This window comes from Durio zibethinus, chromosome 3 (assembly GCF_047325235.1).
Source record: "Durio zibethinus cultivar Kanyao isolate XHJ-2024 chromosome 3, ASM4732523v1, whole genome shotgun sequence".
NCBI lineage: Eukaryota > Viridiplantae > Streptophyta > Magnoliopsida > Malvales > Malvaceae > Durio > Durio zibethinus.
The window spans coordinates 6,453,706-6,477,813 of NC_143164.1; the positions used below are offsets into that span (position 1 = coordinate 6,453,706).

General features: G+C 32.4%; 2 protein-coding genes and 1 pseudogene across 8 annotated transcripts; all 3 read right to left on the minus strand.

Annotated features, from left to right (window-relative positions):
- Positions 1-1,220: 1,220 nt before the first annotated feature.
- LOC111294094 (uncharacterized) lies at positions 1,221-4,289 on the minus strand (annotated as a pseudogene). Its single transcript, XR_016340885.1, has 8 exons — positions 3,696-4,289; positions 3,509-3,580; positions 3,281-3,423; positions 2,924-3,167; positions 2,703-2,807; positions 2,336-2,518; positions 2,000-2,204; positions 1,221-1,799 (listed from the first exon to the last, which is right to left on the minus strand). The product of XR_016340885.1 is annotated as an uncharacterized LOC111294094 (transcript).
- A 976-nt stretch (positions 4,290-5,265) lies between these two features.
- Positions 5,266-9,100, minus strand: LOC111294771 (tRNA modification GTPase). The gene is made up of 10 exons (XM_022888164.2): positions 8,855-9,100; positions 8,448-8,755; positions 8,164-8,302; positions 7,804-7,925; positions 7,512-7,715; positions 7,251-7,310; positions 6,902-7,040; positions 6,146-6,264; positions 5,801-6,016; positions 5,266-5,645 (listed from the first exon to the last, which is right to left on the minus strand). Exons 1-10 carry the CDS (start codon positions 9,021-9,023, stop codon positions 5,451-5,453), a joined length of 1,671 nt encoding a protein of 556 aa, XP_022743899.1. The 5' UTR covers positions 9,024-9,100; the 3' UTR covers positions 5,266-5,450.
- Positions 9,101-11,033: 1,933 nt separating this feature from the next.
- Positions 11,034-17,653, minus strand: LOC111294357 (sulfate transporter 1.3-like). 6 transcript variants are annotated; one of them, XM_089758305.1, is made up of 15 exons: positions 17,206-17,653; positions 16,949-17,075; positions 15,106-15,459; positions 14,929-14,977; positions 14,621-14,828; positions 14,281-14,455; positions 14,055-14,120; positions 13,856-13,969; positions 13,605-13,721; positions 13,356-13,482; positions 12,749-13,035; positions 12,461-12,651; positions 11,827-11,912; positions 11,665-11,741; positions 11,034-11,507 (listed from the first exon to the last, which is right to left on the minus strand). In XM_089758305.1, exons 2-15 carry the CDS (start codon positions 16,952-16,954, stop codon positions 11,364-11,366), a joined length of 2,001 nt encoding a protein of 666 aa, XP_089614431.1. In that variant the 5' UTR covers positions 16,955-17,075; positions 17,206-17,653; the 3' UTR covers positions 11,034-11,363. The 6 variants fall into 6 exon arrangements, with proteins under 6 accessions (XP_089614431.1, XP_089614432.1, XP_022743635.2 ...); XM_089758306.1 differs by having other exon boundaries at positions 16,963-17,075; positions 17,206-17,399; XM_022887900.2 differs by lacking the exons at positions 16,949-17,075; positions 17,206-17,653 and adding exons at positions 15,750-15,858; positions 15,942-16,311.
- Positions 17,654-24,108: the final 6,455 nt, after the last annotated feature.

Sequence of the window (24,108 nt, forward strand, 5' to 3'; positions counted from 1 at the left end):
CTGAAACTCAAGCTTCCCAAATGGTTGGCAGACTACATAAATACTTCTGGTGGAAAAGAAAAAGAGAGTGAGAGGAACTATAGTTCCATGGGAAGTTAGAAGGTGATTTGATATGATTTCATAAAATTAGTTTCTTCCATCAACTGCCCTTCTTTTTCTCTTCTTCTTTGTTTCTTTTCCTCTTGCATTTGTTCAAATTTCAATAGCTATGAGCCATTCTTCCATATTCGAATTATCTATAATCTCTTCGCTCATATTCAAATTTATTAAAAAAAAAAGTACTTAACTTGAATAAGAATCATTATCAAATGAGAGATAACCATAATAGTGGAAGATTAACAAGACATTTTTTCCCATTTTGATTTTTTTTTTCTTATAAGACTAAATCAGCTTCATTTTCAAAATGAATATATAAAATGCTCCATATTTATCTAAAAAAAAAATATTGTTGTATGCTAGTAAAGTAAAGAAAAAAAGTTCTAGAAAAAACTGCAGGACTCATGATCATTTTTTTCATCTTGTGACTAGGTTTTTCTTTCTTCTCTCTTTCTTTCCTCTTCAATTCTTGTTTCTTCTTCTCTTTTTCTTCTTTCGTCTTCGTTTCCTCCTTTCCTTCTCTTTTTCTTCCTTTTCTTTTCTCTTCCTTCTTTCCTTCTCATTGGTCCTCTTCTCCTCCTCTTTTCTCTTTCTCCTTCTCCTTCTCCTTCTCCCTTGCTTTCTTTCTCTTTCCTATCTCTTTCAATTCTTCTCTCGTGAGTTCCCTTTTGACGCTGAAGCACATTTCTGGTTGCAAGTTTGTTGCTACTCTTTTCTCGAAGATGATTGAATAAATATAAAAAGTTGCTTAGTGCAGATTTTTGGTTTTTAAAGAGTGGCAAAGCCGTCTAGTTTGTTCGTTTCTAACATTATTGTTCCTATCATAATAATATTAATCACCCATTGCCGTAAAAAGGCCAGCCGTGGCATTGTCTCACCTTTCGACTCCATGCAATTCCTTCGGCTCATGAACAAACATGAATCCAGAAGATGAAAAAAGTGGATTAGCAGAAGTTGGATTAACAAAATCAATGTTTTTCTGATATTGGAAGAAATGAAAAGAATTAATCAGAGAGCCATTGTATAGTTTGAGAAAGTTTTGGCAAAGTGTAAACGATCAATATCCATTCACTGAATATAGATCATAATTCCAACATTTGACTTATCCCTTGGAGGGATAGTTACAACAATCATTTATAGCGTCCTACAACCTTGACTTTGCGAGTTGTAGAGTCTTAGGAATATTGACTGTTTAAGTTATAACTCAATTCGCTTATTGTGTTGTGTGGTGGGCTTTGTCTCAAGTCCAAAACCAAATGGGAATAGTGGATCATAATTGGGATCCCCATGGTTCATTGGAAGCTGATCTGGTCTCTTAAACCATGTACGAGCCAGCTTGCCAGTGAATCCATAGTCACCGAAAAGAACATCAGACACACCTTGGCCTTCACTTCCAGGGAGCCATGCGGCCACCAGGGCGTCCATTGTGTCAAGATATGGTTCAATTACGACGGGACGCCCTGAAATGAGGACAACAACGCATTTGATAGCCTTACAAGCGTTTTGGATTATATTTGGACCTGGATCAGGGATAGTCAAGTTTTGGCTGTCACCCCTTGTCTCTGCATAAGGAACCTCACCAACCACCACAATGGCATAGTCGAAGTTGTTCTTCTTAAAAAAGTTTTTTCCAGGATTCTTCCTGTAGGTCACTTGGGTGCTTTTGTCGACAGTGGCCTTGATTGCGTTGAGGATGGTGGTGCCTGCTCATCAAACAATTGATAAATTTTGTTCAAACGAAGATGCCAAGAACTCAAAAACACTGGAAACAAAAGCATATAATATGCCTATAGTTGTGATCTGGAGTGTTGTCTCCTAATTTCAATGACGAAATCAATCTTTAACTGTATCAAATAAAAAAAAGCATATATAACATAATTAATAGAATTTGGTTAAGAATTACCGGCAGTCCAGTTGTTTCCACTGACTCCTTGCCATTCAATAGTCCATCCACCACACTGATAGCCCAAGTTGTGAGAATGGGTTCCTGCAACAAGAATCTTGTTGGCATTCTTGGGGAGAGGCAAAACAGGTGGCCTTCCAGGCTTGCCATTTTTCAATAATACAAGTGATTTCCTTACAGCTTCCCTTGCCAGTGTTCTATGCTTCTGTTTTGTCAAAAAAATCCAGCAACTTTGTAATCAACAGATGTATCGTTTTACTTCATGGGTCATTTCCAGGCTGGCTTTAAAATAGCAAGAGAAAATGAAAACCAATTTTAATTTTTGCAAGAACTCACCATGCACCCAACCTTATTAATTAGACTATAATCAACAAGGGGATTTTCGAAGAGGCCCGTGGCAAACTTGACACGCAAGATTCTTGTCACGGCGTCATCAATTCGGCTCATTGGAATGACATTCTTCTTAACCAAATCAATCAAACCATTGATGAATTCAGTGTAGTTGTAAGGAATCATAACCTGGAACATGAACAAGCATTATTCCATATCTCAACTTAAACAATGATTCTAACCATATTTCTAGTTTGCTAGGATGACAAATGGAAGAAAAAGGTCAAGTTGTTCCTGAAATACTTCAGGTTTAAGGATCACATTTTAAAGAAACCTGTAAGAAGAAGCTAACACCAAGAAGGCTAGAACTGACCATGTCAACACCGGCCAATATTGAAGCTTGAATTGAGTAAGTGTAGTTTGAATGAGGAGGATAGGTGATCCTGTCTATTCCTTCCCAATCAGAGATGATGAAACCCTGTAAAATAAAATCTGTACTTAGTTCTTATTCAGTAAATTTTCTACCAAATTGTCTTTCTCTTTTTCTGAAAAGCAACTTGCTAACAATTTTCTAGGCAATCTGAAAATATTTACCTTGAAACCAAGTTTTTCCTTAAGGAAGCCGGTAAGCAAGTCGCGATTAGCATGCATCTTAACTCCATTAATACTTGAATAAGATGCCATGATGGTGGCAACACCCTTTGCCAGAGAATTGAGGTAAGCAGGCATGTGGGTGCCAAACAAGCCCGCCTGGTCAACTATGGTGTTGTTTTCATTAATGCCCTTGACAGTACCTCCATCACCAACGTAGTGTTTGGCACAAGCTGCCACCTTTTTTCTATGTCAAAAAACAAGGGATAATCAAATTGTCGATATGAAGGAACAATATGCCATCCAAATGTTACTGAATTCTTAAAATTAGAATGACAAAAGAAAGGACCGAGTTCTTACTTTCCAAGAACATATGGCATGCCCTTCATGTCGGTTTTAACTTCTCCTTGCAGTCCTTCGATGATCTGAGTCATCTCTTGTACAATTACATGGTCCTCACTGTAGCTCTCGTAACATCGGCCCCATCTAGGATCTCTGCATATCTGCAAAGAGGAATGATGACAAATCTGTAAAAAAAAAAAAAAGAAATGTTAATTAACCATATGTTCCATTTGCAAGAATACTTACTGCAATGCATGGTGCAAAAGCGTATGGAATACCGGTTGCTCGAACTTCAAGTGCAGTTGCAGCCCCAATCTTCTTAACGAGTAAAGGATCCCTGGTGGTCATTGAAGAAAATAAGATACATCATATTGATCACGAAATCAAAGCATCAGGTTGATTTAAAATTAGATAAGTTGGAAACTTAGGAAGCTCACCTAGTTACGCCGAGGCCAACGTTATGTGGGAAAATGGTGGCATTGACGACATTGTTATGGCCATGAACAGCATCAATTCCATAAATCATTGGAATCCCAAGACGAGTCAAAAGAGCAGCGTTTTGAAAATTATTCACCATATCCACCCAGTCTTCTACATTAGCATTTTTCTTAGGTGAACTACCTCCACCACTCAAAATGCTGCCAATGAAGTAATTCTTTATGATATCTGCAGTCAGGTTTTGACGTTCAAGCTGCGCCATCTGTCCGACCTTTTCTTCCAGGGTCATTTTCCCCAACAGGTCCTGAATCCTGACATCAATCGGCTGCTTTGGATCTCTATATTTAGCATGGAGCTTAGCACCTTTGGCTTCCACCGTTACTCCTTTCTTTGCTCCTGTGATTGATGCATGGCAGCTTAGAAACAGAAGTCCCACAAGGGACAACAACGTTCTACCCATCTTTGTTTTGGATCACAAACACCAGAGTTGATTCTATGTAAAAACAAAACAAAAAGTTTAGAAAAGTGGGAAACTTTCATTTAATTAGTGTGACAACAGCATCAAACGTTCAAGAAAGTCGTTAAATAGATTATGATCAAGAAATAGTTTTGAAATGAAGCGAGAACCCAGAAATGAAACTCACCAGAAAATCAATATAAGCTTTTTTTTTTAATTAACAAGGTGGTGCACTATGGAAATAGTATAAAACAAGAAAAAAATCAAAAGAAAAAAAAAGAAACGACTCTAAAAGGCTAAAGCCTTGTATGAGGAAAAAAGGGTGAGGTAGGTATGTAGCGAATTTTACTGCTAAATATAGGCTGAAATTGATTTTGATCAATTGAACTATTATTAAGGAGTAAGTACACTCGTGATTACTAAAATTAATAAAATTCAATTCAGAACATAGTCATATTTCAGCTGAAAACTAGTATTTGGACCAAATATTCTCCAAAATCTACGTAATCTATTACCCCATTTATCTTCCAAGAAGTAAGAGAATGACTTATAAGGCTTTAATTATTATTATTATTATTATTCTCTTTGTCTTAATTTATTTGAACGGTATTGATTTTCACAAAATTCAAAAAATATATAATTTTAATATATTTAATTTTAAAATTAAATTTTTTTATAAAATTAAAGTTTTATAATTTTTAATCTCAGAAAGTAAAAAAAAAAATATAAAAATAAAAATTATAGATATTTTAAAAAATAATTTTAAAATATCTATAAAAATAAAAAATAAAACAGAAAAATTATTATTATTATTATTATTATTATTATTATTATTATTATGAAAAAGACTTTTAAATTGGAAATACTACAATTTTTGTTTTTATCTTTTTTGCAGGATAAAACAGATAATCTGTCTACATATCTTTCCAACAAAACTAACATTTCCCTTTTGTGTTGATTAATTGTTTTTTATTTTTTAATATAACTTTAAAAAAGTATATTATGCTGCTAATCTTATGAAGTGAAAAAACTGCAAGGACAATAAATGAGATAATTTCCCATAATCGAGTGACCCTCTCTTAATAAATTTTTAGTTTGTAAAATCATATTGTAGGGAAATGACTTTCACCATGTGTTAAAAAATATCGTAAATTCAACTGTCTGGATGCAGTAAGATATCGTTATACAATTATTACATGTTTAGCCACAATTTTAACAAATTTCGTTGACAGCAGTAAAAGGAATAAACTGGCAGCAAAATTTTGTGCTTTACATGATCTTCTTCACAAAGAACTATTTACCAATACAGAATTTGCCAAAGATGTTGGATAAAATCTCCTCGGAAATGTCTTCTCCGCTTATCTGGCCCACGGCCAAGGCAGCATCCTTTAAATCAATTGTCCAAAAATCAAGAGGTAGTTCCTCCTTTATTGATGATTTCAATCTCACCAGAGCCTCCTTGGCACGCATGAGCTGTTCACATTGTCTCTGAGAAATCAAAAGAAAATATACCACAAGGAGAAATCCGAATCAACATCAGATTATGCTGGTGGAGCAGCTATGGATCACCGACTCTGATAAACGAATATGGACCTACGGTTGCCAAAAGCAAAAAGCTGAATAGTCAGTTTTGAAATGCTAACCTGGTTCACAGTCCATTTGCGTCCCCCAGAGGGAATCTGGTTTAGGCCAACAATCTCTAAGATTGTTTTCTCCAAATCTTGTATCCCTTGACCAGTTATGGCACATGTAAACACATGCTTACTGAAAGACTTGGCTTCCCTATCCACCCAATCAGAGCAAGTAGATGACGCACAGTCTACTTTATTGATAACTAGAATCATTGGGACAGATGATCTCTGAAACCCCAAAACAACAACCAATTACAGTGTATACTTAAAGAAGTTTAATTCATTGGATGAAGTATACTTACAATATGGAAAAAGCAGTAAGATTGGTACATATTAACCACAATACTAATAGCTTACCTTATTGGATTGAATCCTCTCAAGAAGTTTAGCATCTTCCATAGTCCATCCATCAAGAGCACTCACTGTCATGATAATGACATCAGCACCCGTAGCAACAGCTTCAGATCTCTCCACACCTAGAATAAAACAAGAACCATAAAGCATAAAATTAATTTCCAATTGTGAATAAAACTATTAAAATAAAACTTAATCAACTGCTCTGAAGAGACGAAGACTAAATGTTCAAACATTCCCTACTTGCTATCAGAGTGTAAAATTAAATACCCCAAATTTCTTCACGCAATGGAAGGAAAAGGATTAAGGAAACCAAATTGTACTTGCATGGGATTACCAGCAACATTATAATATCATGCTTCATAATCCCCAAGCATAATTGATAAGCCAAAAGGAGCCACCAAGTTTAAATGATACTCTTTATGCAGCACAAAGAAGACATAGAAGAATCAAATCCCATATTTGCTAGTTATTTGGAGGTTTCGTGATAGGAAATGACAAACTACAGAGTATGGCTCAGTCTTTGACACCAAAAGAGAGGCTCATTCATTGAATTTCCAATGTGAAACAGAATAAAATTTCGTCATCTATGGGTTCAAGAGACTGGCAATTGAATAAAAGATATATTTACAGGAGACTAACTTTCTTATGCAAAAAGCATAATCTAGCATAATAATACTTGGCACCGCCCTACTCGAGGCTTGTAAACTAACACTAGCCATTTTTGGAATTACAGTCAGGTAAGGAGAAAAATCTTACCAATCTTCTCCACAACATCATCAGTTTCCCTGATGCCTGCAGTATCAAGAAGTGTTATGGGGACACCAGAAACAGTTATACTGGCTTCCACCACATCCCTAGTGGTTCCTGCAATCTCTGTAACTATTGCCTTCTCACTCTGCACGCTAAAAGTAAAACACGGTGTTGAACAAGATACCATGCCATGCCATTTCTATGTGAAAGAACTCATGAACAAATGAAAGGACTAGGAGTTTATACGTCAAAGAAAAGTTTTTAGATGATGTGAAACAGACATGACCATACCAAAACTCAGTAATGGCCATATAATAAATGATGCAATAGGAAGAAAGGGGAGATAACAACATACTTTGCTCCATGCATTAAGAAGGCTTGACTTCCCAACATTTGGACGGCCAACAATTGCTATCTGCAAGATTTTGAAAATGGAGGTGACTGCATTATTGATAATTAACCTTAAAGATAAGATGCATATACTATCTCCAAACATGAAAAGACCAAAAGGTCCATGTATCTTACTATCAAAGAACAATATATGACTGTTAACTTAGAAACATAAATTTTCCACTCCATACAAATTTAAAGATCTCTGAATCCTTGGAGATTTTACCTGCAATCCTGATTGCAGAAGCTTATCATAATTGGCGGTCTCCAGCGCATGCTCTACATCTTGTGACATAGCATGTATTCTATCCATAATAAGGTTGAAATCTAGTGGTGGCATCTCATCCTCAAAATCTAAACGAGCCTCTATCTCAGTAAGCAACTCAATGCACTGTCCTCGCAATGATCTGACTAAAGAAGAGAAGCCGCCCTATAAAACAGCCAAGCTAATCAGTTTGTTAATCATACTGCCTACCATCGAAGTTAAAAAACAACAGAATTCTAAAAGCCAAACATGCCTGAATTCCTGCCAAAGCTGCATCAGCAGCAGCGACGGACTTGGCTGAAATTAATTTTCCAACATTTTCAGCTTGGGAAAGATCTAAGCGACCATTTAGAAATGCACGAAGGGTAAACTCGCCTAAAATACAGAAGTAAAAAAAAAAAAAAGGGTGAGGAAACGTTTTGACCTCTTAACAGAGGGATCGAAGAAGCCACCTAGAAAAGCATGTTTTCAAGGAAATAGCACTCTAACCATGATAAACTAAACAAGAAATCCATGATGGATATACTTGGTTTTCAATCAAACTAGAATTGACATGTGTCAATTGATTAGTTAAAAAGCCATAAAGAATTTTACACAACAAGCCAAATCCAACCTGGTTCAGCAAGCCTTGCTCCAGCTTCTAAACAAGCCTTCAACACACGACGCAGACACACTTCACTCCCATGGCACTGAAGCTCAACCACATCTTCACGAGTATATGATTTGGGAGCCAGCATTGGCACAGCTAAAACCTAAAAAAAGCACTAATTAAAAACATTAAAATAATAAAAATGACAACTTTACCTTCCATATCCCAAGTTCCAACTGCAATAACAAATACACAAGCAACCAAGTACAGGTTTAACAAAAATAAAGTCATTTTTTATGAAACTACACCTCATCAACTACATTCCCCTGAGAATCCAAGACAACGCCATACTCAACAACATGACTGGTAGGCCCCCAAGTACCCGAACCTGAATGAAACCTCCTCTTCTTCTTTGCCGGAAAAAAGACACGGCCGGCAATGTCGATAGCGGTGGGACCAGACAAACGAACAATGCCAACGGCAGCAGGAGGGCCTCCTAAAGAAGTGACAATGGCTGCAATGGTGCTGGTCGAGCTCTGGGTCTGAATTGGATCGCCCTGGTTCACTGAACCCAAACCCACCACGCGCTCATCGTTGTTGGAGACGAAAGTGGTCTCTGCAAAGGAAAAAAAAAAAAGGCGAATCGATAGTTGTATATAGAAGTCAAAACGAGAAAAAATTGATTCTTGAGGGGGGTTTGAGTGAGATGAAGAACCTTGGCGAGTGACGGCAAGGGGCTTATGGGGTTGGGGTTTAGAAGAGAGAGGGAGGAGAAAAGATAGTTTTTGGGGGAAGAAAAGAGAGGATAAGGATAAAAGTGGAGGCGGTTTTGTTGGCCTGTAAAAGTGAGTGATAATAGCGCGGAGATATGGGAGTAGAGCCATTGTTTTTCAGTCTATTTTTTGTGCCTAAACTTTGACTGGTGACCACCGCATTATCAGGGGAAGCTAGAGCAAGCAAGAGGATGGTGGAGTTTTTCCTCTTTTTCTTTTACTCTGAAACTGTCCATGGGCTAAGATTAAGTGGGCTGGCTCTGGGCCTTACCTATATCCAATCTTGGAAAGCCAGGTTTTAAATCAGAGTCATAAACCTTTTTTTTATTATTAAAATCAAATATTTTTACATTAATTTTTATATTTGAAATAGATTATTACAATTAAAATAATCTCTAAATAAATCCTAAAACTTTAAAAAATAGAAAAGATGGAGGTTAGTTCCATTATGGGTTTTGGAAGGCAACTTGACCCAATAGACAAATCAACTCTCCTCTCTTTCATTTTTATTTACTCTTTTCCATATTTTCCCTCTTTTTATATAAGTATTATTTTTAAAAAATCTGCATGAATTTGCATATTCTGATACTCTTATAAGATGATGCAATCATGAAAGGTTTATTTATAGAGAATTTGTCTCTAATTAAGGGAAAGAAGCTATTTATGCTTGAACCATTTTCACAGAATGACGACTATGTTAAGTACTAGGAAGCAAGAGTATTGAAGGAACGGAGAGGGTGGCATATTTGGTCAGTGTATCTCCTTGGGCTGGGTTGATTCTGAAATTATGGTAATCTCTGGCCTTGATAGTTGATACTTCTCAAACTTTGAATTGGTTCATGCATATGCCCGCAGGATCTTTGGATATCCACCTTTTGGCAGCATTTTTTGAAGAGTAATTGGGATAATGTATAAAATCTAGTTGGATATATAAAAGTATTGACTTTTTTTTCTTAGTCGATTCTGTTTGTACAAAACTTGTTAAAATTATTTTTTTCAAGAGATAATTGGTTCACAAAATCTTAAATTTAAAAAAAAAAAATTTTTAAATGTGAATTTTTTATAGAATGATTCTATATGATATAAGAATATTAATTTTTTATATTTTATTAAGAGAAAGTCAAATTAATTAAAAAAGTCTTTCATAATAATATCTTTTATTATATGTTAAATATATAATTTTTATTAAATATAACGTAATGTTTGATCAATAAAATTTGAATTTAAATATAATTTTTTTATTAAATAAAATAAAAAATATAATGAAATGGTACGTTAATCTAATATAAATGCCGTGATTGTTTAAGAAAAAAACAAATATTACGACGTTTCTAATAATATCCTTCGTTATATGTTAAATACAAATTTTGAAAAAGTACGTTCCCCTCTGAAGGCCATTTATTTTTTCTGATCAACAAACATCTATGGTTCGAGAAAGATTGGTAGCCCTTGATGAAACCGTCCCAAACTTCTAGTTCTAATTCATCAGGTTGAAGTCCTTTTACTATCTTTTGATTTCATTTAGAAATTTCCCTTTTTGGTCCTTTAATCCTATGTCTTTTTTTTTCTTCAATTTGATTTTTCCATTTTAGGTTTCTTCTTGTGGTGTTTTCGATGTTCTTTGCTTCACTTTCACAATTGATCATACTGTTGCTAAGAATAGATTCCAAGTTACTTTGATTTCATCTTCCGATACGGAACCCTACTGTGTGCTAATGGAAGAACCTTATCGGCAGATGTGCCCCAGTGGCGTTTAAAAAACAATACCATGGCGTGCTAGAATCTTTCATCTTTAGTAGGGACAGGACAAGCCATTTATATAAAAATCTTACCGTGGGTTGGGTTCTTAACGAATCTAGCTGCTCTTATGTCTATGTTCATGCCATTGCCAACGATCAGAAGAATGAGTTTTCATATAAAAGTGGGTTTCCGTCAAAAGTCAAAAGTAGTTTTGGTTAATTATTTTAATGAAATGCCACAACCCCCCTATCCAAATAATAAAAAACATTAATTCATGGCCAATGTAGAAACAAGAAAATTGAAGTGAATTAAACACCTTTTTCATTCTTTTTCTTTTCTCGTGGGAAAGTGATAAAAGTGTATAGTAAGATGAGGATAAAATTTATCAAAAGCACAAAACAGGAATTGGATTTCGATGAGTGATTCCCTACCGTTAAGAAACTAACGGAAACATAAACAAAAACAATAAGAAACCGTTGGATCTAGGGACATATCAGCAAATTTAAAACCTAACCTTATCGATAAGCACATTGTACACTTTTGTTTTGTCCTTTTAGAGAATGATCTCAGCCATTCCCACTTACACCACCTTTATAATTGACCCCTTCATCATTAAGCTGCAATTGAGATCCCTGCCTGCCTCTCTTCTCACACTGGACATGTACATTTTTGCTCTCATTTCAGTCATAAACGACACACATTTTTCATTGTTCATACTTCTTCCACCAGTTCTGGGGAACATGATGACACTGCATCAGCAACAGTGAGGAAGATCTTGTCGTTGCCGATTAAATTTGCAAAATTCGACGCGTGAAGCTTGTCAATCACCACTGGTCCAGGATTTGCCAGAATAAGCTGTGCATCAATGCAGGAAACCTCAGGTAACTGGTAAAAGCTATTAGACTGCATTGCTTTTAAGATAGATTATATTTGTCTATTAGTTATAGTCTATAGTTAAAGGTAGATTTTGTCGCATCATATAATTATTTTGAGCCATCATTTATTTAATTACCTGAACATTTTTTTTCTGAAGACTCCTGTATAATTCTTGAAAGGCATGGATGCCACTGGTATCAATGTCAGTTACAGCTGCACATAGAAAAACACAGGATATTAGGAAAAGTGAGCTTGAACTGCAAATAATGGATCCTTAAAACCAGTCTAGAATTCTTACGTGACATCTCAACTATCAAAAACTGGATTGTTGGCTGGCATGCAGCTTTTACTTGCTCTTCTTCATCCCTCAACCATCTCAAAATCCTGCAAAGATATCGCTGACTTTTAGCACCCTGAAATCTAATTGAAACCTGGCTGATTCAGCCAAATCCTAAAACATTGAAACCTATCATAACTCTAATATACTAGTATACTTTAAGGGTCTTGATTTGAAACATTTCACTACACATATTTTGAAACAAGCTCAAATAAATCAAGGAGTACTTAAAAAAATGAATTTGTACCATCCAACACTTTTAGCCTTGTACCTAGTGAATATTGTTAAATTTTACCAAGTGAAAGAAAATCCACTTCCCCTGCTGTCTCTAATAATTATAAGTTTGATTGTTCTCTTGCATGCAACTGCCATTGCTAACTATCTCCCCGCAGGATTTACTGAAAAGTTCTATTCTTTTAGTGAAACTCAGGAATTTATATAACTTTACTAGTTTCATCCAAAACCAGACCTTGAAATCTGGTTCTTGGGAGATTAGGAATTTCCAGGAATTGCCCTAGATATCTATTATGAGTTATAGAATACCTTCCTTTAAATGAAACCTACAGACCATAAAAAGACTAAGAAGGATGTATACCTCTCCTTGACATAATTAGAGTTGGAAAAGTAAATAGCTGAATCAACTCTGACGATCAGAACCCCTGGAACTTTAGCTGCTTCTGGATATTGTAGGATATTTCGGTACACAGTAGTCCTAGGGAGCTTCCCGAGCATAGCAGTTCGAGGCCTAGTAACTTGTAAGAGGATTTTAGCAAAGGATATTGAGACCTGCAATGAAGTCAGTGACAACAGATTTAAATCAAACATATGAAGAGTGTATAGTTCATCTTCAGGAATTTTAGACAGTAGACAACAAAGTTCTTACAGCAATTAAGAGACCTTTCTCAACTGATGAAAAGACTACTCCAAGAAAGGCTCCCAGGCATGCAACAAAATCAAATTTATCAATCTTCCATATCAAAATTGCTGCTGGAACATCGAAAAGCCCAACCACAGCTGATATAATGATGGCAGCGAGAATAGCATTTGGGGTGTACTTGAAAAGAGGTGTTATGAATTCTAAGGTTAGAAATACAACACAGGACATAATGATGTTAGAGACTGCGGTTTGGCAGCCAGCCATGTAATTAACGGCTGATCGAGAAAATGAACCTGCAAGTAATGAAGGAATAACATCATCAGTTATATACCAATAGAATTACGTGACTTCGTGTGTGCATGTCTATGTTTTCAATATGTCTGATTCATATTGACATATAAAAAAAGATCTAATAAGCAAGCTGCAAATGAAACATGTCAGTCAGTTTTTTATATTTTCAATGCATGATTTAACATATAGCTCAAGAAAATGAATTACTGATATTTTTAGTAGATACATATGATTTTTTTATGAATTTTTTTAGTTTCAGTAGTTTGAACTTTGAGTGCAAAAGTGAGTAGGTTGCCATAATAAACATGTTCTAGCTTCTCACCTGTTGCCACATAGCAGGAAGTCATTGACCCAACAACATTCATTGCTCCTAGTGCCACCATTTCTCTGTTTCCATCTAATTGATAGTCTTTCATTGAAGCAAAAGTTCTTCCAATGGCTACAGCTTCCTGTTAAATCGACCCACCATAGAAGAAAAAAATTGTAGCATGAAAGGTCTATTTAGATGCAATGTCATAATTAATTTTCTTGGTCAGTGATGATGGATAGAAGAAACAACAAATTGGCTTACCGTCAATGCTATCATACCAGCAACAACACCAATCTTCAAACCTTTAAGAAGATATTCACCATGGAAATAAATTTTATTCACAGATGTGGGATTGATTCCTTTCTCAATGTTTTTCACCTGCATAGATGAAAGAAAAGTGGTGCTGCTATAATTACTCATTACCAAAACTACTACAATATCTGCCGTCATGGAACTATTAAATTACAATATTTTACTAAAAGATTATTATAGGTTAAAGAAAAGGAGCTTACAATCTGAACTCCTTTCTTTTCAGCATGTGTTATATAAACGAAGAAGGTGGAGAGAACAACAGATATCAAAGGAGCTATTGCAGGAACCCAGAAAAATTTCTTGTTCTTTTTTCCCTATTTACCAAAGCATGTAAAAGTTAGCAAATGCTCACAAGCCTGTTATAGTTCTTAAACACAAATAAGACTTAGAGGTTCTTACAATGTACTTGGAAAACAGAAGGAAGGACAGAAAGCTAGATCCAATGACTATAGTCTGCCAGTTCCACTGCAAAGTAGTATTATATAAATTTAGTAGATGGAATGTAATGAATGATAACATTGATATTGGTTGGAATTCTTCCAACTGTAGGTTGTGACTCCTCTTTAAAAGGAGAGAATCAAAATGCAGATTTCTTGGAAAAGGAAAGAGATGGAGGACTGCTTACTCCATGATGGGCGTTGCCCCATACAGAGTGCATTACAGAAATAATATCTGTTTTCTTTGTAAATTTGCTTATACCAAGAAGACCCTTAAGCTGTTGGAGGGCAATTGTAACAGCAGCTCCAGCCATAAAACCGACAATGGCAGCATGGGACAGGAAGTCTATCAAGAAGCCCAACCTAATTATTTGTTTTCAGAAGATACTTTAGTGAATGCTAAGAGCAGTAATGGATCCCTAAAAATAAAAGTAGGATCCCTAAAGTATAAGTAGCACAATGTTAGCAGAAAGAAATATTATGGGCAGCTATTATCAGACTTCCATGAGTAAAATACACAATAATTACCTGAGAAAACCAAGAGTTGCTTGAGTGATCCCAGCAAAAAAGGTAGCTGTAAATGCAAGCCGCCGATACTCAGCTGCATTTTTGATAGGGTCAATCTCATTAGAAAGCATAGTCCCCAGTAAAAGAGAAACCACAGCAACTGGTCCAATGGCGATATCTCTTGAACTTCCCATTAAGGCATAAATCAATGGTGGAACAAAGCTGGAGTCTGTAATGGTTAAAATAACAATAATAAATACCTTAAGACGAATCCAACAAAAAGGCTACTTTAACAATCTAAGGCAATGATAAATAACATGGAAACTTACAAAGTCCATACTGTGGATCCAAGTTAGCTAGCTTTGCATAAGCAATGTCCTGTTTTCCAAGAAATTAAACGGATTAGTTAATTTGATTGCATGTATGTTAATTTGATTCCAAGAAATTAAACTGATTATTGGAGGTTCTCTAGCCTCACGTATGCTTTTGGGGTACAGCGAATCTACCTGAGGAATGCAGAGACTTGCAATAGTCAGTCCAGCAATGAGATCACCTATAAATTTTCTCCAGCTGTAACTCCTTCCCCATTCAAGAATGGGGAAGACGGCCTGGATGCCCAGAATGAGCTTTCGAGACCTTGATTGATCCTTGAAATGACGCAGAGGATCATCAGCAAAGAATGTTTCTTTCACAGTGGCTGTGAATTCCCTGAAGAGGTTTTGCTTAGGGGGAACTCCCACCTTGTGAAGATACTGTGTGTTGTGCACATGACGGCCAGAGGATGACAGGCTTCTAATGTCCATCTCTTTAGTTTCAACCTCCTCGTCATTTGAATGAGACTTCGAAGCCATATCACATATCTGTAGCACAGGAAAAGTAAGCTTGATCAGAAAGGGCAATTCCGATTCTTGCTGGGCATTAATACAGAGTGATATAGCAAAAGCTTGAACCCATGCAAACCATGAGAAACGTAATACTAATATTTCTTAGTTTTTTCATATGTTATTGCATGTAAATGTTTCCCTAAAACAAACTAACAGATCTTTGACATTTAAGAACAGAACATCACATCAAGCTCATAGTTCATGAATCATGACATGCCAAAGCCATCCGTAGAAAATGAATATAATTCAGGAATGAAGATGCTTACACTAACTAATTAGAAAGTAGATGGAGGTAATGGGCAGGTGAGGTTTAGAGACCGCAAAGACTTGTTGAACATCGAAAAAAATCTTGGGAAAATCTTGCTTACATAAGTACTGAAAGGATTCCAGGTCAAACATCACAAGCTTAAAGAGAGAATTAACAATCAATATATGATGTATGAATATGGGTCTCTTACATGTCCTATGCGTCAGAGACAACCAAGCGGCAGCAAATTTTAATATTACAGGCAACCAACACCGAAAGATTATTCAATACCATGCAAGCAAATGATCATCTCTTCCATAATTGTGGAGTTTATTGAGTAAAATATGCGGTTGGGGACGCTGTTGACTTATATGCACAGGTGGCAGCAGGCAGAAAGCCAGAGACTTTGGCCACCTCTTTCTATGAGCCTTTTAAAGCATATTTTCTTGGTATAATTATCATGAAAAGTTTATGAGAAGCAAATACAAGCAGAAAGAACAACTTATAGATGGAACTTCTGCTAATATTTCATCAGAAAAGTTGAAAAGGGGAAAAATATGTAGCTTCTGTCAATAACAACCAGACATTAGGAAGATAATTTTTTGGTTTTATTTGAATAAAGTCTTCTTCTGGTGTATTGTAAAGGGTCCCATTTTGAAGAAAAGCCCTCCCTCAACAGTTAATAAATCCTTGACCATTGATTATTTACTCTAGCTCTACACTTGGACTGTAAAATTGGAACCAAAAACAAACAAAAATTTCTCACCAATTTCATGAAACTATGTCTCAAAATCATGGCTGCAAGTTACTATCACAACTCACAAGTACTGTTCCAATTAATAGACTATAAGATCCAAATTTTTTCCTTTTAAAAATGGGTCACTGGAAAAAATATGCTATACCCAGAAAAGGAGGTAATTAAAAGAGAGTAAGATACTAAAGTACTTATAAAAGTTCAAAAAATCCAATGATGCCCCTTTGGAAAATCAAAAAGCCAACTTGACCAGATCAAAGAATGCGATTCAGGATTAATTATTTGAATAGTCAACTGACCAATTGCATTAATAAGCAGTTCCCTTATCCTCAAAAACTTGATTTTTAATCAATATTCTTATTTTTAACCCCAAAAAAAAACCCAGATAGCTCAAATAATCTAAGAGCCTACATATTTTCCAAATTGCATGTCCTTTTAAGGAGGGAGAATAAAGGCTATCTCACCTCCATTCATATACCTCACATTGAAGCCACTGATAGTGGAAGACCCCACCACTCCCCCACCCCAGACACCTTCTTAAAGATAATCTTCAAAGGCCAAAGCTTTACTTCAAAGAGAATCTGCAGCAGGCTTTAAGAAACATACCAAAAAAGGGTACCCAAAAAAAAAAACAATAAATAACAAAAAGAAAAGGCAAAAAAATGAGGAATTTCTATGTTCATGCAAAAAGTTAGTGTTCAAAATCAGTTCAAAAGCTCACCTTTTCGTTTCCCACACTGGATGGTCCTCACGTTTCTCCGCATTTTTTAATATTTTTATAAATAAACAAGTAAACCCATTGCAAGAAGAAGATCACCAGGAAAGAACCCAAACCTCGTCCAAGTTCAATGAACCCAACATTGCCTTTTTTATTTCTTGCCATTTTCTCCGTTTTTTTTCCAAAAAAATAGGAACAGAATAAATAAACTACTACTACAAAATATAGTTTTTGTAACCAAACAGAAAAGAAAATTAACTTGTGTTCGACAAAATCTTTGTTATATGATCGGATGAGGTAAAGGAAACTCTTATGTCTTAACTCTAATGAGTTGAGTTGTTTTTAATTAAACTCAGTTTTGAAAGTTCCAAAGTTAGAAAGAAAGGCAAGTGTTGGGATACTTACGGAACTGCTATCTGATTTCCACGTATGTTTGTGAACCAAAAAAGTCAGAGATGAAGGCGTGGCCTCTACTTTTGTACTAGATTTTCTGTCTTTGTCAAACGTCTCACAGTACCCTAAAAAAACAAAGACATTGTGATTCTCCCTTTGAGGTTGACATAGCTGCAAAGTTAGACCAAAATATTGAACATGGACAAATTAAAGGGTAGATTCACTTTAGGGTTTGGTTCACTTTTTTTTATACTCGGAGTTTGGTGTTTGGACTTTGATGGTTTGAATTTAGTGGCTTGGGGACCGCTATATTCTATCCTCCTAATCTTTCTTTTTATCGTCCCCACCAAGGCCTTTTTGGCTTTTTAGTGGGCATCGACTGCCCCAAACTACCGTCAAATTACGCAGGTGAAATTCTTGAAAGGACGTGTCATACTCGTATATCAATCTTTTTTTTTTTTTTTAATTCTGGTACAAAAAATTAGTTATAAAATTAAAAAACCCAGACAAATTGAATTAATGGATGAAGTGAGACGATTAAGTTCTTAAAAATAGTGTCAAAGAAGAAAAGTACGAGCATGTTTAAAGCAATTTGAGTATTAATTAATACGAAGGGACCCAATATTCTGTTTTCATGACGATTTGCCTTTTAAGTCTGCTAGGATTAGAATATATTCAAGATTAACGTATATCATGTCAAAACAAAATCTAGCAAAGTAAACTATGAAAAAAAAAAAATTTCTTAAATTCCTTCTTTTATATGTGGAATGAAAACACATGGTGTTGAGTGTTAATGGAAACGATTCACAATTTGTTATGTGAATAAGAGTAAAAATCATCAGGCGTAATATAATTTTTTTATTCGATATTATATTTTTAAAAAATATGATAATTCATATATATATAAACATAGAGAGGGAAAAGAGTTATATACCTATTTTGTTAGAGGCCTACACATATAAGACCGATATTTATATATAAATTCTATATTTATGACTCATTCAAACTTAATTGTGATTTTTGAATATCCATACATCTTAAAGACATAAATGATGATCTTCAATTATGGAGAGCATGAGAGTTCTAATTGATAATCTAAAGCATGCATGAGGTTTCTAATTGTCGAGACGTCAGATTCTTAATCAAACAAGATATGATAAGGGAGTCTGAGACACAAAATTCTTTTTTCCCTCAAAATTACTAGTGATTAATATAGCCAAATCCCAATCTAAGGATATAAATTATTTTGCATGCCTATGAAAGAAAATGCTTGATATCACTTTCTTGATAATCCAAAGTAATTATCTCTATTTCACTTTTATAAAGGATGGTGCAATCTGAAGATATGGAAAGTGATTGATTGTGCTCTTAGGTAAAAAATTATTATTTTGATGAAAAAATTGATAATAATGAGAGAATGAGGTTTTCTAACTTTAGGTTTCGAATTCAATATCTTATCTCTTAATTAATTATAACAGCATAATCAATTATCTCAAAAGTTTAATAAGTTGAAATTATTAAAATGTTTAACTATTTTATTTACATTCTAATGACAAAATAAAATTAACAATTTTGTAACTTTCATGTGCTACCCTCGTCTCTTCTTCATCCTCTTGTATAATTATATATATTTTACAAATTTTATTATTCTTATATTTTGGTTATTATCTCACCTACTTATACAAGTGGTTGGCATATTTGAATCATGCTAATTAAAAAAAAAGGTGATGATGACGAGATAAGCTTAAGCAGGAGTGGTGTGATTAATTAAAAAAAAAAAATTCAAGGGGACCGAGGAGAATACTCTAATTGCGTTGATATTTATAAGTTGTAAGTTATGTAGCAATGGCAAGCTATAATGTAGCAATTAGCTTCAAATATTTTAATGGATTATTTAAATAAGAAATCAGCAAAAATCGGAGTGCTATTTTGTTTAAAAAACTAATGAAATCTTATCCATTAAAGGAGATTGTTACTTTAAAATGCAAGAGGAACCAATAATAAGAGTGGCAAATTTCTTGGGTTAGCTTGTGAAATCATCCCACTCCACTAGCACCAGAGGTGAGCTATCTGCATTTTCATTTTTTTTATTTGAGATCTAGCATGTGGCTTATCTTTTATTATAAAGATTTTTAAAACGAAATGGGAAATCTTATTTTAATATTTGACGTTAATCTATAGCAAAGACTTATATAAAAATTTTGATGGGTGATGACAAACGCAAAATTAAATTTGATAATTTAAAAAATGATAAAATAATATAATACAAAATAATATGATAAATATCAAAGCATTGCTGATTGTTTTAAAATCATATATAATTAAATACAATACGAATAGATAAATTATTAATATTTAATACGATATAAATATATAAATTGTTATGTGTACTCAAAACTCCAATAAATTTAAATAGAGTTTATATATACATAAGATCACATAAATATTAAAATTGGTGGAATATTTCCCATATGTGTGGATAATTACTTGTTTATTGTTGATCAGTGGTACCTTAAAATGGTTAAAAAGCCAAAGAGTACATTTCTTTCTTGCAACATTTGGGGGTATTAAGTTCGCTTTGTCTATTAATTTTTTTTTTAATTGTTTTGGTTTTAACCAATATAGTTTTTTTAAAGGTGTAAATCATTGATGCAGTCTTCTGATGATACAAAATAATGTCCATAATAGGCAAGTAGGTTTCCCTCTAATTGGAAATTCTAAAAATAGGGCAATGGAAGAAAATATTGACAGATTGCACCAATGGAATAATAATTTTTTTTTATAATGGATCAAGGATATCTCTTAGGTTTTACCTTAGTCTGATATATATCTAACTGATTTTAAGAGTACATTTTTTTTATATTAATTTGATGCATTTAAAATTTTATTCTTTTTAAAGTGATTTTTACAAATATGAATCCTTAATTAATAAAAAAAGAGTGCTCATGATCTTTTCCGATTAGATAACCCTTCGGGTCAAATGGACTAATAATCCTATCAGTAAATAATTCGTGCTTATCTCTAATCAGCATGGCAACGATTGATAATATGAAATGAAAAGGAATTTCAAATTAAGAAATAAAACTTGCAAAAGGAAATGGCTCCTGGTCAGCTCATCCACTCTAGCAATTTCTTTTAATTCATATAATAGTACTTAATTAATTAGTAGTGTGTGACAGCAAGGATGAGATATGATTATTATCAATTTGTCAGTTTAACTATATGGTAGAATATAGCTAATGTGGCCGGTGTTGTTATCAGTGATGAATATAAAAGCAGGATTAATTTTCTGTTTTTGTAATATATAGCCCTATCTATCTGATCTAGTTTATATTATATATATTATAGGATTATTATCAAGTATAATTGCATTGTCTTTTTTTGAATTTTACAAATCGTTTAAATACATGCATGCTAGGAATTCATATGTGATTATAAGGAAGGAAATTATTTATTTATTTTTATAAAAGATAACGTAACTTGAAAATAAATAAAAAAAATTATAAATATTGAGATTTAAATTTTAGATTTATTGAATATTATGTTTTAAAATAATTATATAAATTAATCAAATTAAAATTTTAGATTCAAAATTTATTAATTTTGACGTATGTAATTACTTAGATATATGTACTTGAATATTGTCCCAAATGGGATAATTCAGTGATTAGATTTTTTTGATTCTATCTTAGAGGGCCACTCGTTCCAATTTTGAAATGAATTTAACCGATATAATAAGTTATCTGCCATTGTATAATCTAATATCACATGTAAAAATAAATATTTATTTGATGTATTTAGAATGTTAACATTGAAAAATATAAAAAATTTCATTTATATATAATTTGTACTATATATTTAACATGTTCTTTTTCATAGCTCAACAAGGTCAACCTGGTGAATTACATGTAATTAAATGAATTAATAAGCTATCAAAGCAATTAAAATATTGAGATGTTTAACTCTTTGAATAAGAATTACAGTAGTTGGGTTTGGTAGGGCTACATAAATTTTTTTTGAATTGGATCAATACTTCTAATTGAATGAGGAAAGGATCCATGGATAAAGATAGAAAAATGTATTTTTAATTGTAACTAAATTTTCTTTATTTTTTTATAAGATAAATTGAAGTAAAATAGTTATTAAACGATAACTTGGTTTACTGGACATATTTACATCTTGTTTTAGATCGGTGAAAACAAAATGTTTTTTTTTTTTAAAGATTTTTTCAAATAAAAATAAAGAACAAAAAACTAAAAAAATGATTTTAATCCCACTTTTCTAAAAAGATCATCGAATTATTTTAAATATATTTAAAATAAAAGCTAACATAGATGCTATGGTATGAATTCTTATTTCATTTAATTCCAATCTTATATATATATATTTTTTCTGCAAACATCATCATCATCATTATTAAAGTAAAATTAACTGATCAAATAATATTCCCTGTAGCCTATCTTTCTATACGATCCATGTTGATAATTAAAGGTTATGTCATTTTCCTCTCCAAACATCCTTAGATTAATATATAGTTAATTAATAATGATATATCATCTATTATTTATATATAAAAGTGTCAATTCTAAATATGTTAATAGTGATTGATCTAAATACTCTTATTAAAATTTAAATTAATAAATTTATCTTTAAATATATAATTTTTATTAATTAATTTTAATTTAATTTAAATCAATTAAAACTAAAAATAAAATTTATGTGAAATTAAACCACTTAAAATTTTAATTTCAAAAGTTTTAAAAGTGATTGACTAAAATATTCTTAGTAATTTTTTTATATAAATTTTAATTTAAATGAATTTTTCATTATTAGACCTTTTTTATAATTAGACTAAAAAAGTGTTGAAAAGAATTGACTAAAATATTCTTAATAAAATTTTAATTCAAACATATTAAAAGTGATTGATTAAATATCATTACTAATTTCTTATAAATTTTAATTTAAATGACTTTATTTTTATTATTAGACTCTTTTTTATAAGTAGAATGCTTTTTCATATCGAATGAAAATACAAATAGATCGAATGACATTAAAACTTAATGTGCATAAGAATAAAACAATTATATGAAATTTGTTTATTTAGTTGTTGTAACAACAATCATATATGTAATTCATGTTAAATAAATAAATTAAAAATAATCATAATTAAGTCATTTGAGTGTAATTATTTTTTTAATTTTTTGTTTTAATATATTAACTATATATGTATGTTAATGATTTTATCATTTATATGTTTTATGGATTAATCATTTGATCATTGATAACTAATTAAATCTTTTTAGTCCCCTAAAATAATTTTTTAATATATTATTCTTACAATTGAGTATGATATTTATAATTAATTTTTCTTTTGTATTTTTTCCCTAAAATTTTATAATAGTTATTCCTATAAACAAAAAGTAATATCAAATCAAATGAAAATAAATTGCAGCTCCTCCACCAACAATTAGCATTATTTGATTCATTGAACACTTTAATTGAACTTTTCACCTATAGAATTAAATAATTCATAAGGTGATGGAGCTACCAGTAGTTTAGGATTTGGTCTCATCAAATTGCCATAAGAATTGTTCATCTTGATTGAAACAATAATTGATTAAATTTTCTCTTAACCTTTATCTTAATATGCATATATATGATTAATTTATATCTTAAGATTATTTAATCTTTTTCAATTGTATTAAAGTTTTTGCTTTTTTTAGGTAATCCAAGTGGTTGAATGACCTAACATAAATAATTCCAAATAAAAAACTATCAAGTGAAGTAAAATTAATTATTTTTGGTAAATTCTTTTAAGGCGTAACAAAACTCATTGTAACTATATTTTGAATGTGCTTATGCCATAATTACATTTATTTATGAAAATTTATGTTTTAAAGTTGTAAATAAAATCGTTATAAATTGTATAGGTATTACATAATAAATTTGCTATTCTTAGAATTTGAATTTCTTAAGAGAAAATGAAAAGTAGCAAGGTTAGAAATTTATTTTATTTTATTTTTTAAAATTATATATTTTAATATTTTTATGTAATAAAAATTTATGTATAATAAAATCTTTTAAATAAAAAAAATTAAGCTTTCAATTGATAATTACATTCAATTGATGGAAGCACCAATGGAAGATTATTCTAAGTAAAAAAATGAGATGAAAGATTGATTAATGTTGCATAACTTTATTTTCTCTATATGACAAAAGAGTTAATGTTATTTATGTTTAAATGAAAAATATACAAATTTATTGATTTCAAGTATTAATATGAAACTCTTATATTTGGAAATATATTATATACTCCTTCATTTTCTCCTTTATGATAGTTGAAAAATAGTTACTATTGTATCAAAATTTTTAAGAATACCATATTACATAATTTTGTTTAAAAGAATTGGAATTCATCCAATTAATTATGTATTACATTTAATATAAAATATTATTATAAATTATAATTTAACTAAACTTAAAAGTGATTAAAAGTCATTCATTAGCAAAATT

What these genes read in the sequence shown, in the direction of transcription:
- LOC111294771 (XM_022888164.2), bottom strand. Translation starts at nt 9,023, where the DNA reads ATGGCTCTACTCCCATATCTCCGCGCTATTATCACTCACTTTTACAGG. An exon ending in CCTTGCCGTCACTCGCCAAG is followed by an intron (nt 8,756 to 8,854) that starts GTTCTTCATCTC and finishes TTTCCTTTGCAG; the next exon opens with AGACCACTTTCGTCTCCAAC. An exon ending in AGGGGAATGTAGTTGATGAG is followed by an intron (nt 8,303 to 8,447) that starts GTGTAGTTTCAT and finishes TGCTTTTTTTAG; the next exon opens with GTTTTAGCTGTGCCAATGCT.
- LOC111294357 (XM_089758305.1), bottom strand. An exon ending in CAAGTCTCTGCATTCCTCAG is followed by an intron (nt 14,978 to 15,105) that starts GTAGATTCGCTG and finishes CTTGGAAAACAG; the next exon opens with GACATTGCTTATGCAAAGCT. An exon ending in TTCAGAAAAAAAATGTTCAG is followed by an intron (nt 11,508 to 11,664) that starts GTAATTAAATAA and finishes ATTGATGCACAG; the next exon opens with CTTATTCTGGCAAATCCTGG.